This window comes from Capra hircus, chromosome 12, assembly GCF_001704415.2.
Source record: "Capra hircus breed San Clemente chromosome 12, ASM170441v1, whole genome shotgun sequence".
Lineage (NCBI taxonomy): Eukaryota > Metazoa > Chordata > Mammalia > Artiodactyla > Bovidae > Capra > Capra hircus.
This window is the reverse complement of record NC_030819.1, coordinates 53,482,298-53,495,424: the sequence shown is the minus strand read 5'-3', so window position 1 is coordinate 53,495,424 and position 13,127 is coordinate 53,482,298. Positions and strand designations below refer to the sequence as shown.

Genomic DNA, 13,127 nt, shown 5'->3' with positions numbered 1-13,127 from the left:
TTCATATCTATTCTGAGAACGGTGCTAGTATCTGTGGGGACATAATCCAGCCAGAGGAGAGAATCCTAAATGGCAGAGGAGGATGTGCACACAAACTGTGCTCTTACTTCGTTACTCCTATAACCTTGGCAGAGGAGTGATTTTACGGGTGCCTGCAGATTTCAGTAGGAAAATAAAAGAAGACAGATAGCTAACAGTGTTTTCTTTTGCTGCAGCTGGGGTCTCTCTAGAGTTGTCTCCTCCTCCTCACCTACAGTCCTAATGCTCGTTTCTAAAATAACTAGTGGTGGTCATTTGTACGTTTCTGCCTCACTCCTACCAGCTTGTTATGTCATCAGTTAAATCTGTTAGGCCTTTCCATTGGTTTATAGTATGAAAGAATTTTTCAAACTTAAAAGCTTTTGGTTAAATTGAGGCAATATTCAACATAGCCAATTATGTGTTTTGCCAAATAGTCATTTACAAACATCACATGAAATGCTAACATTTCAAGTAAGCACTTTACGATGCAGCAGGCACTGTGCTATGTATCAGTATATCTGCATGTGTGTGTGTGTGTGTGAATTCATTTAAAGTGAGGCACAGACAAGTCAGTGGTCTGATGAGGCTGTCACAGTCAGGGGCAGAGTTGGGATGTCAGCCAGGGCAAGCTGGTTCTAGCTAGAGCTCCCACACTTGACCACGTTGGTCGTCAGCCTCCCTTAAGGCACACCTCAGTTTAGGAAGTCATATAAAGGAGAAAGGAAAGTGAAATCAGTTATAGCCAAAAACCTGCTTTATAGTTAGGTTTACTACCTCTATTCTTTTTAAACCCACTGTGTCTTGTGTGATTTAAATGATTCATTTCAAACTTTTGATATCATGGTTTTTTTTTTTTCCTGTAACAGAAACGACATATGGCAGACAAATTAGTTAACTCAAAGAACACAATAGGTAAGATATTAGATTTAGCTTTTAGCCTATTTCATTCTAAGAAAATATCCAAATTCATCAAGTAGATACTTGTAATATGTTTTATTACATATTGGTATTTAAAGAAATATAGAAATAAATAGCAAAACCCAGAAAGAAACTCAATTTCCATATGTTAGAATCATGTAAGTACATCAACTAGAATAAAAGGAAAGAAAAGATGGGGAAGGGTAGAATATTCAGGATATGAACAATTTTTTTTTTGAACAATTTGTATGTCTGTAAAAGAGATCTGGGTGTTACATATTCTCTCAGTCCTAGTTTTGATATGTGCTGTCTCTGTATTTGATTGGAAAAATGTTGCTCTTCAGGCTACAGCCAGTATTTTAGCATATGACAGCAAACTGTTTTCTCTTGGGATTGGAAGTGACTTAATACAGCCTCTATCTGCCTGTCTATTTATATTATAATATATGATTATACTATCATGTTATGTTATGTATATGCTCTTTTTGGTAAAGTGCATATTAATCTTTCAGTTTATATAAAAGTTAAATTAACGAAGATAATATAAAGAAATGCCTGTAGTCTTTGGGAAAAGGTATCTTTATTACACTGAATACATAGCTGTTTCTTTTTCAGTGTTAAGACAGAATGCATGGCAAGTGATTCCATGGAAAGAGGTAAGAATGTATTTAATGCTTAACTTAGTCATAAGCATCTACCATATTTAAAGCTAACAGATTTTTATCTGTGAAGTGTGTATTTCGAAACCATCATATTGTCTGCTTGTTGTTGTTTATGAGGACGTAGAGAATCAAAGAGAACGAGCCTCTTGCTGAAAGTTATGTGGCCAGGAAGGAGTGAAATGGATCTGAACTTCAGTTGGCCTAGCTAGAGGTCTACACACCTCCACTGTGCCTGGATGTTACCTCCATGTTGCTGCATGGAACATTTAAAGTCAGTTCAGTTCAGTTCAGTCACCCAGTCTTGTCCTACTCTTTGCAACCCCATTGACTGAAGCACACTAGGCTTCCTGTCCATCACTAACTCCTGGAGCTTGCTCAAACTCATGTCCATTGAGTTGGTGATGCCATCCAACCATCTCATCCTCTGTCGTCACCTCCTTCTGTCTTCAATCTTTCCCAGCATCAGAGTCTTTTCCAATGAGTCAGTTCTTCGCATCAGGTGGCATAAGTATTGGAGTTTCAGCTTCAGCATCAGTCCTTCCAATGAATATTCAGGACTGATTTCCTTTAGGATGGACTGCTTGGATCTCCTTGCTGTCCAAGGGACTGTCAGGAGCCTTCTCCAATACCACAGTTCAAAAGCATCAATTCTTTGGTGCTCAGCCTTCTTTATAGTCCAACTCTCACATCCATACATGACTACTGGAAAAACCATAGCTTTGACTAGACAGACCTTTGTTGGCAAAGTAATATCTCTGCTTTTTAATATGCTGTCTAGGTTGGTCATAGCTTTTCTTCCAAGGAACAAGCATCTTTTAATTTCATGACTAGTTATCATCTGCAGTGTTTTTGGAGCACCCCACCACCACCACCACCAAAATAAAGTCACTCACTGTTTCCATTGTTCCCCCGTCTATTTGCCACGAAGTGATGGGACTGGATGTCATGATCTTCGTTTTTTGAATGTTGAGTTTTAAGCCAGCTGTTTCACTCTCCTCTTTCACTTTCATCAAGAGGCTCTTTAGTTCCTCTTCACTTTCTTCCATAAAGGTGGTGTCATCTGCATATCTGAGGTTATTGATATTTCTCCAGCAATCTTGATTCCAGCTTGTGCTTCATCCAGCCTGGCATTTCGCATGATGTACTCTGCCTGTAAGTTAAACAAGCAGGGTAACCATATACAACCTTGATGTACTCCTTTCCTGATTTAGAACCAGTCTATTGTTCCATGTCCAGTTCTAACTATTGCTTCTTAACCTGCATACAGATTTCTCAGGAGGCAGGTAAGGTGGTCTGGTATTTCCATCTTTTTAAGAATTTTCCAGTCTGTTGTGATCCACGCAGTCAAAGGCTTTGGTGTTGACTTAAAGTCAACGGTTCACAACCTGTTGTTATGGGTACAAGACAGCATTTATATGGAGGATATCACAGAGGAATGAAAGCATCAGGAGATTCGGTTGTTCTAATGCAGCTGAATTTATTAGGATGGCCCCAGAATTTTTATCTTATACTTTTTCTTGAGAATATATGACAGAGTTTGCTTTTAATTGTGCTTTTAAAAATTCATGCTTCTGTGTTTTCTCTCCTGGTTTAAAAGGTTAATGTTGGCGACATTGTGAAGGCCACCAATGGGCAGTTCCTTCCTGCAGACATGGTCCTGATTTCTTCCAGGTTAGTTATGTTAGTGGGCATTTAATGAACTTTTGTTATGAAATAGAAATTAAACAGAAAAACCAAAGGCCTTTTCTTCTTTCACTCGTTTCACCATCCCTTTATACTGGAGATCAGTGATTGCAAACATTTTCTGTAAAAGGACACATAGCAAATATTTTCAGCTTTGTGGGCCATGCAATCTCTGTTGTAGCTACTCAGCTCTTTTTCTGTACTATCAGAAACAACCAAAGGCAAAATGTAAACAGATAGAATGATTGTGTCCCAGTAAAACTTTATTTATGAAAATAAGCAGGGGCTAGATTTGGCATTTGGGTCATAGATTGATGCTTGCTATTCTGTACTTTCATCATCTTTTCTTTAATTTCCCTGGACATTTTTTCTTCTATTCTGATTCTTAGGTTAATTTTATCTCTTCTACCAATTTCTATAGACATTCAACAAATCTAAAATATTTTACACTTATTATCTTGTTTTATTCTCATGTAACAAAAGGATATATTTTACAATAGAAACAAAAATGATAGGGTACTTAAGAACAGATCTGACAAAACATATGCAAGTGCTTAATGGAAGACTTAAATGTATGGAGAAATATATCATGTTCTTGGATAGGAAGATTCAGTATTATAAAGATGTCAATTCCCGCCAGACTGATCTAAAAGCATACTGCCATTCCAATCAAAATCTCAAACATATTTTAATGGGAATCGACGAGCTGATTATAAATATCTAATTTGTACCTGTGGGATTTGAGCTTGTGGAGGTGTTGAATGATGACATTCAATGCCATTGAGAGGAGTCATTATACTTCCCAAGAGAGGGAAAGATGCCCTGCCATGCAGGGTCAAAGGGGAAGCATTGAATTTGGTCAGGAGGCAGAAATGAGAGAGAGAGGAAACCGAGGTCAGAGCCTTTAGTGAGATTTCTGGAGGAATGTCAGGGTAGGGCAGAGTGAACCATTTAGGATTGCTTAAGCTCTAATACTTTGACCACCTGATGCTAAGAGCCAACTCATTGGAAAAGACCCTGATGCTAGGAAAGATTGAGGGCAGGATAAGAAGGGGTCAACAGAGGATGAGCTGCTTGGATGGCACCATTGACTCAATGGACATGAGTTTGAGCAAACTCCAGGAAATAGTGAAGGACGGGGAAGCATGGCCTGCTGCAGTCTGTGGAGTCACGAGAAGTTGGACTGGACTTAGCGACTGAACAGCAACAACAGTCTTGGCTTATTCTGCTGGGCTCTGGGCTATAGGTCTCCTGTTGCCGAGTACCAGGCCCTGGGATGATTTAGGGCACGAGTGTGTGAAAGTTAGATAAAGTAAGTGTTTAGGGAGCATAGACTCGGGATTGGCTGGTTTGCACGTGAAGGCACACTCCTGGTAGAGCCCTTCTCTGTCTCTAAGGATCAATTGCCCTTGAGAGTTGCAGTCTCTCTCCAGCCAACACGATTTGTAAGATGTCAAGACATCATAAGATACAAAAAGTCAAAGACAATGTTAATATAAATGTATTTGGAAGAGCAAAGGGCTGAGAACAGTCAAGGCACTTATGAATAGGAATAAAGACTCAGACATAGAGAGCAAACTCAAAGCAGGGAAGAAGAGGGTAGGATGAATTGAGAGAGGAGCTTGAAATATATACTTTACCATGGGGTTTCCCAGGTGGCGTTAGCAGTAAAGAACCCACCTGCCAGTGCAGGAGATATAAGAGATGTGGGTTTGTTCCCTGCATTGGGAAGATCCCTTGGAGAAGGAAATGGCAACCCACTCCAGTGTTCTTGCCTGAAGAATGCCATAGACAGAGGAACCTGGCAGGCTACAGTCCATAGGGTTGCAAAGAGTCAGACGTGACTGAAGCAACTTAGCACGCATGTGTAAAATAGATAGGTAATGGGAAGTTGCTCTGTAACACAGGGAGCTCAGCTTGGTGCTCTGTGACAACCTAAAGGGGGTGAGATGGGTTGGTGGGAGGCAGGTTCAAGAGGGAGGGGACATGTGTATGCCTATGGCTGATGTATGTTGATGTATGGCAAAAATCAATACAACATTGTAAAGCAGTTATCCTCCAATTAAAAATAAATTTAGAAAAGAATAATTTGAGGGCAGTTTTCTGACTTCATTTAAAGAGATGATTTTCAATTTGCAGCAGTTTAGACGGGTTAATATTGGCACAGGAACAGAAAAACTAGAATCATGGGAGGTACTAGAGAATCCAGAAACACATCTGTACATGTTGGAGCTTTGATGCATGACAGTGGTGGCACTCTGCTTCAGCGGTAACAGGAGTCAGAGTTAGAGTTAGTCGCTCAGTCATGTCTGACCCTTTTATGACCCCATGGACTGTAGCCTGCCAGGCTCCTCTGTCCATGGAGTTCTCCAGGCAGTAGTACTGGAATGGGTTGTCATTCCCTTCTCCAGGGGATCTTCTCAACTCAGGGATCGAACCCAGGTCTCCTGCATTGCAGGCAGATTATTTACCATCTGAGCCACCAGGGAAGCCAGTGGTAACAGGACGGGCTGTTAAATAGTAATGTTTTGGAACTGGTTACCCACATAGCAAAAAGTGAAATTCCTTTCTACACAGAAACCAACCTTAGGGAATTCCCTGACAGCTCAGTGATTAGGACTCTTGGGCTTGTAGGATTAGACTGCTGAAATCCACTGGCAAGGTAGTTGTTGTGGTCCTTTCAGTTCTGAAGAATCCTTACTGATGTAGACCATATTTCATGGTTACAGTTATTGGGAAATTAATTTGTTGGAGAGATATTGATTCAGTATTATTCATTTTATTTTCTTTAGTGAACCTCAGGCAACATGTTTTGTTGCAACATCTAATCTGGATGGAGAGACGAATCTAAAAATACGGCAGGTAAAGGCACCTTTATTTACTTATTTGGTTGCACCTGGTCCAGGTTGCAGCACCTGAACTCTTAGTTGCAACACATGGGATCTAGATCCCTGACCAGGGATGGAACCCATGCCCTCTGCATTGGGAGCCTAGAGTCTCAGACACTGACCCACCAGGGAAGTCCTGAGATGTCTTTCTAATTCCTAACTTTATACTTGAGTCCACAGTGTCAAGTTTTGTCATGTAGAAAATTTACTTTTTTTTTATGATGAAAATGGTCTCACCACTAATAAATGGATGTAATTTATTCTCATAAGATATTTAGAAGGTGCTTTCAAAAGAATAAGTGAGAACTACATGAATGTGTCACTCACTACTGCAAGAAAAATCATATTGTATAAAATTCAGGTCGTAAAGGATGACACACCTTTATGCATTTTGTTTTGAGTTTGATATTTCTGCTGGTGATTTGATGATAAAACTGTCCTGAATAAATATAACTAGATCAAAGTGTGTTACTCGCTCAGTCATGTCCAACTGTTTGGCATCCTGTGGACTGTAGCCCACCAGGGTCCTCTGTCCATGGGATTCTCCAGGCAAGAATATTGGAGTGGGTAAGCAATTCCCTTCTCCAGGAGATCTTCTCAACCCAGGGACTGAACCCAGGTCTCCTGCATTGCAGGCAGATTCTTTACTGGCTAAGCCACCAGGGAAGTTGTCCATAACCAGATTAAAGGAGAATATAAATGAACACTGGGTGGTCTTATATATCATTACTTTTAAAACTACCATCTGAACTTTAGATTAGCATGTGATTAAGAGTGGGGAGAGGCAGTGTTCAATTATCTTTTCATTAATGGAGAAAAGGGCATTGATCTTTGCTCTGTTAGTTTGCTTAAGTAAGGAAGTCCCTGGTTTTATATTTGATTATTTGCATGTCTGTTGCTATCTTTACTGCAAACTTTAGTTTGATTTGAAAACAGAAAACGGGTTTAGAATTTGTTAAACCTATCATCTTTGTAAAAGTAATTGAGAAAATGAGTTTATTTTGCCTCTGTCACTTTCCAAATCCCACCTTTGTCCTCAGTGCTAATCATGGTAATAGTTTGGTACCTACCTGATTTTTTAAAAATTCGATTACAGACTTCTGTTTCTGCAAAGATGGAGTAGACATTGTTTTACCTATTTTTTCCTGCTAAGTACAACTAAAGACTTTGGCTTTTATATAAAAAACAAACATAAGACTCTGAAAAACTGAAAGAAGAAGCCAGATAGCAGAACCTTGGGACCCTGGGAACAATGTGATGGCTAGTTCCCTGTTCTTTCTTTGGCCTCATTTATCTCAGGGTCCACATAGTCAAAGCTGTGGTTTTCCCAGTAGTCACACATGGATGTGACAGTTGGATAATAATGAAGGTTGAGCACTGAAGAATTGATGCTTTTGAACTATGGTGTTAGAGAAGACTGTTGAGAGTCCCTTGGACAGCAAGGAGATCAAACCAGTCCATCCTAAAGGAAATGAACCCTGAATATTCATTGGAAGGATTGATGCTGAAGCTTCAATACTTTGGCCACCTGATGCAAAGAGCCGATTGGTTGGAAAAGACCCTGATGCTGGGAAAGATTGAAGGCAAAAGGAGAAGGGGGTGGCATAGGATGAGGTGGTTAGATAGCACCACCAACTCAATAGACATGAATTTGAGCAAACTCCAGGAGATAGGAAAGATATTCCTTCCAATGACTATTCAGGGTTCATTTCCTTTAGGATTAGGAGACCATGTGGACAGTAGTAACAAGGCATTGCAACCCATTTAAGCCAGGGAGGTGTTGTTGAAGGTCTACATGGTGATCAGGGCTCTCACCCTTGCCCAGCTATACCTGACCACCTCCAAACTTGGCCATCAACAGAGGTCAAGTTTGCTACTTGTTTGCTTATCCCCCATCATACAGTAATGAGATAGCACTTTCATGCCCTGTCAGAGAGGTGCCAGAGGAAGCCAGCTAAGGTTTAAATGATGTCTAGTATCTTGTAACATAATACATGTAACAGGCAAGCTGTCCGGTTTCAGTCAAAATTTATTCACCATACCCCAAACCAGAAGGATCTCAAACTCAATGAAAAATGACAACCCATGATGCTAACACCAAAATAACAAAAAATGTAAGCATTATCTGACAGAGACACTACAGGGGAGATTAGAAAAAAAGGCTTTCATGAGCAATGACAAAAATGCTTGAAACAAAAGTCTCAGCAAAGAAACAGTCTCAGCAAGGAAATTTGAAAATTTAAAAACTTAAAAATACAATAACTAACCCCCCTCCCCCCACAGACACACACAAAGCAACCCCCAAAGCAACCCACCAACCACATGAAAAAAGCTCAGGGGTTGGGCTCAACAGCAGAATATAAGGGCTGGAGAAAAGAATCTGTGAATTGAAAGATAGCACAATAGAAAATACCCAATTTAAACAACAAAAAAAGTAGACAGTTGGGGGCTTCCCTAGTGGCTCATACAGTGAAGAATCTGCTGCAATGCAGGAGACCTGACTGAGTCCCTGGTTGGGAAAGATCCCCTGGACAAGGGATGGCTACCCACTCCAGTATTCTTGCCTGGAGAATTCCATAGACAGAGGAACCTGGTGGGCTATAGTCCATGGGGTCACAAAGAGTTGAACACGACTGAGTGACTAACACTTTCATTACACTTTTCATTCTATTCTCTTTCTGATTTAAAGAATTTCTTCATGCACTTTCAGTACATAAGAATAGGTATATCAGTTGTATGTGTTGCAAATGTCTTCTTCAAGTGGTAACTTGCTTTCAGACTTTATTTAAGGTATCTTTTGTTAACAGAAGTTCATCCCAAACTGTTTCAGTGTAGGTCCCTGAGTGTCAAAACTTTTAAGACTTTGTATGCATGCCTGAGAATATTTGTACTAAACTTTCACATTTATTTGAAATTAGAAAGTTGTAACATTCTAGATTTAAAGTTCTCCTAATTAAGTACTTAAAAATAAAATCCTCTGTCTTTAAGTATTTCCTATTGTTAGACTAATGACAATTTGATTCCAAATTCTCTTGGAGGTGATCTGCCTTTTCTTTCTGGAAGGCTGAGATCATCTCATTGGAATGAGGCATTTTCTTGGTGAGTGATTCTCAAAGTGTGATCCTTGGATCAGCAGCATCACCATCCTGTTAGAGTTGTTAGAAATGCAAGTTTTGGTGCCTTATCCCAGATCCACTGAATAAAAAACTCTGGGGGCACAGCCCTGCAATCTGTACTTTAACATGACTCCAGGTGAGTCTGATGCACAGAGAAGTTTGGAATCATTGTTTTAGGTCCTTGCTAGTCAGAGTGTGATCCACAGTTGAGCATCATCAGTTGTAGGCATAAATCTATCAAATACTATATGGTGTTTGATTGTGATCATTATAATTTCACTTCAAGGCGATAGAAACTTAACTTTCATACCTCTTTTGACCTCATTAAAATTATTTGCAAAATGTTGGTATGGCAAAGCCTTCTAGCAAAGTTTATGTTAACATTTGATATAAATTTTTTTTGTTTGGTAAGTACAATACATTTTCAGATGCTGACTTTCATAATATTCTTTTATTAGCCATTATGGCAACCGTCTCCAGTATTCTTGCCTGGGAAATCCTATGGACAGAGGAGCCTGGTGGGCTACAGTCCATGGCATCACAAAGAGTTGGACAGAACAACAACAATAATGAGACTTTGAACTTTGCTGTGAAAATTCTGTTTTCATTTTTTCCTTTGATTTTATTTTGTAGGCTTTATCAGAAACAGCTACCATGAAAACAGAAAAGCAATTGTCAAGCCTATCTGGAAAAATAAAATGTGAAGAGCCTAATTTTCATTTCAACAGTTTCATGGGAACTTTGTACCTAAAAGAGAAAAGGTATAATTTTTTTTCCTTCTCAAATATTTTTTTGTCCACTTAATCTTCCCTGACAATTACTTTTATAGTCACTCTAAGTATAAAGAATGTTTTACTCTCTAAAATTTTTAACCTACATATCTTTGAAATGGTGAGAAATGGATAACAAAGCAATTTTTTCCTGTGCTGATTTAGAAATAGATACTTTCTTTGAAGACACATTTGTTTTTATTGCTATTTGTCCAGAAAGTTGAACTTGACAAAGGAAATATATATATATATATATAAATATATATATATATATATATATATATGGTGAAAGTCTAGGTTTGTTTTACCTTGTGAAAAGAAAAAGTTCTGTGGTAATTTACTAATACTCTTTTAATTTTTTTAGCCCTATTTCAATTGGGCCTGACCAGGTCTTGCTGAGAGGCACACAGCTTAAAAATACTGAGTGGATCCTGGGCGTAGTCGTTTACACTGGATTTGAAACTAAATTCATGCAGGTAAATAATCTATGGTGACAAATAGAATTGCCTCAAATCACAACATTTTGTGTTTTTAGGAACCCTAGGACTTTGGACTTTGAGATGATAGATCTGCTATGCGGATATGTTTCCTGTGAACTAGAGATTGATGCTCCAAGAAGCAAGGTGGAAAACCATGCACACACTTTCAGTCCATCTGTGATCTGGCAAAAGATGTCGTACTTTTTAGCCATTGCAGTTTTTGACCTCCTTCACCATCAAACTGTAATTTACCTGTCTTGCTTGTTTTTGGTCCTTTTTGGTGTGTGATTGCCTGCTATCATGCAGAATGCGGTCAAGTCACCCCTCAAGAGATCCAAGGTGGAGAAGGTGACCAACATGCAGATCCTGGTGTTGTTCCTGCTGCTCTTGGTCATGTCCTTGGTGAGCTGTGTGGGAGCCATATACTGGAAAGACAGATACAGAGCAGAGCCTTGGTACCTCGGGAAGAAAGGTAAGTGTCAGAGCATGGGAGGAAAACGCCACTTTTGTAAGTTACTTTCCATGGTTTCATTTAAAAGGGAAGGCTCTCGTTCTAACTGGAGGTTGGTGCTTTTGCTTTATTTGTTTGTTTTCAGACACTGAAGGTTAATGAGTTTTAGAAATAGCACATTTCCTTCTTAAGATTTTTTGGGAAGGATTGTCCTGCCAGTGTCATGTAATCCTGGCATTCCGGAATGAAGCAGAGAAAGGGGGCAGGCAGAGGCATGAGACTGAGTCAGATGGAGGAGGCCCACACCTTTGCACCTGTCGTGTAGTCACCAGAAAGGCTTGGAAAAGGTGTTCACTTCCCTGAGCATTGCTTTCTTCATTTGAAACGGGACAGTAGCTGCCTCCTTCAGTCACTGCAGGGCTCCATGTACAGTGAGTGGTGACAAGGAGCTCCGAGGGGACTCAGCGGCCAGAGTGGCCTTCTGTCAGTAAGAGGTTTAAAGGAGAACTTAAAGTGATTTGGCATGAAAAGTTCAGCAGTTTTGTTTCTGTCTTTCTGTGTTTTCAGGGTAAACCATCTTACATCTTTCCACCTTTTCTAATCTATCACGTGAGGATTCTGTGTTGCTCTAACTTCCCCTGAGAGGACCTGTTTGCGAGCATTTGACAACTTCCTTTGTATTTAGTTAGAACTCCTTCCTCCCATAATTCAACTATGTAAATTTAATGTGTAAGTCTGAGATGCAACGGAGAAGGCAATGACACCCCACTCCAGTACTCTTGCCTGGAAAATCCCGTGGATGGAGGAGCCTGGTAGGCTGCAATCCATGGGGTTGCTAAGAGTCGGGCACGGCTGAGCGACTTCACTTTCACTTTTCACTTTCATGCATTGGAGAAGGAAATGGCAACCCACTCCAGTGTTCTTGGCCTGGAGAATCCCAGGGACAAGGAGCCTGATGGGCTGCCGTCTATGGAGTCACACAGAGTCAGACACGACTGAAGCGACTTGGCAGCAGCAGCTGAGATGCAAGTTGTCAGGAAGACAAATATAAGGCAGTACATATAGATCCTCTGAACAATTTCTAGATATTTTCAAGTAAAATACCTTTTACTTCTTTCCCTGGGTTTTAAGAAGTCATTATAATAATTATCTCTTTAGCTTCATATCTACGGTTGTTGTTGTTACTTTAGTCCCTAAGTCATGTCTGACTCTTTTGCAACTCCATGGACTATAGCCCACCAGGCTCTGTCCATGGTATTTCCCAGGCAAGAATACTGGAAAGGGTTGTCATTTACTTCTCCAGGGGAATCTTCCTGCCCCAGGGATCAAGCCTGGGTCTCTTGTATTGGCAGGCAGGTCCTTTACCACTGAGCCACCAGGGAAGCCCTCAAACCTACTGTTACAGGCAGTTTAAAAAGTCCTCCTCATCACCCCCTCCTCATCTCCTGTGTTTAGCAAATTCCTCTCTTCAATGCTTTGCTCACCACCTTTTCCAAGACCCATTTCTTTGCCTCCAACTTTGTGTTTTTGCCTCTACATGCCTCAGAGAGCTCATCCTGCTATAGTTCCTGACTCATCCCGCTTTCTCAAGCTACATTTGAAGTTCTCTGAGGGCAGGATCTAACTCTTATTAGAACTTGTATCCCCATGCTTCTGTGCACTCTATTGCATGGTTGACTGGTACTCAGCTAATATTTTAAAAACTATTTTATATCTGTGTCCACTTAATTATACTCAATAATAATTTCCATGGAGAAAAATTCCACAATTTTAAAAAGTAATAATGAGAACACAGATGAATAAAGATATCGCCTGAAGCTGCAATGTGGTTCCTCTGATTTTTCTCCCACAGATTATCACAGCTTTGGGTTTGACCTTTTGGTATTCATCATCTTATACCACAATCTCATCCCCATTAGTCTACTGGTCACTCTGGAAATTGTGAAATACATTCAGGCTCTGTTTATAAACTGGGTGAGTAGTAAATTCAGGAAATTAGGACAGTTCTCTCATGGGTTATGGCTTTGGTTTCGAGAATCAATGTGAGTGAGTTCTTGTGGTGGGGCCAGTGCAGCTAACGGGCCAAGAGCCAAGGCTGACTCAGCAGTGCCTGGACGCCTTTGACTCACTCTTGAGGAC

General features: G+C 40.1%; 1 protein-coding gene across 1 annotated transcript in view; it reads left to right on the top strand.

Moving 5' to 3' along the window:
* LOC102190971 (phospholipid-transporting ATPase IB-like) overlaps window positions 1-13,127 on the top strand; it is a 100,896-nt gene that overhangs the window by 19,413 nt on the left and 68,356 nt on the right. Inside the window, exons 6-13 of the mRNA XM_018056307.1 lie at window positions 888-933; window positions 1,555-1,595; window positions 3,199-3,272; window positions 6,077-6,146; window positions 9,922-10,049; window positions 10,423-10,534; window positions 10,844-11,009; window positions 12,841-12,962. Coding sequence (XP_017911796.1) covers window positions 888-933; window positions 1,555-1,595; window positions 3,199-3,272; window positions 6,077-6,146; window positions 9,922-10,049; window positions 10,423-10,534; window positions 10,844-11,009; window positions 12,841-12,962 — 759 coding nt within the window. The remainder of the gene's footprint in view (window positions 1-887; window positions 934-1,554; window positions 1,596-3,198; window positions 3,273-6,076; window positions 6,147-9,921; window positions 10,050-10,422; window positions 10,535-10,843; window positions 11,010-12,840; window positions 12,963-13,127) is intronic.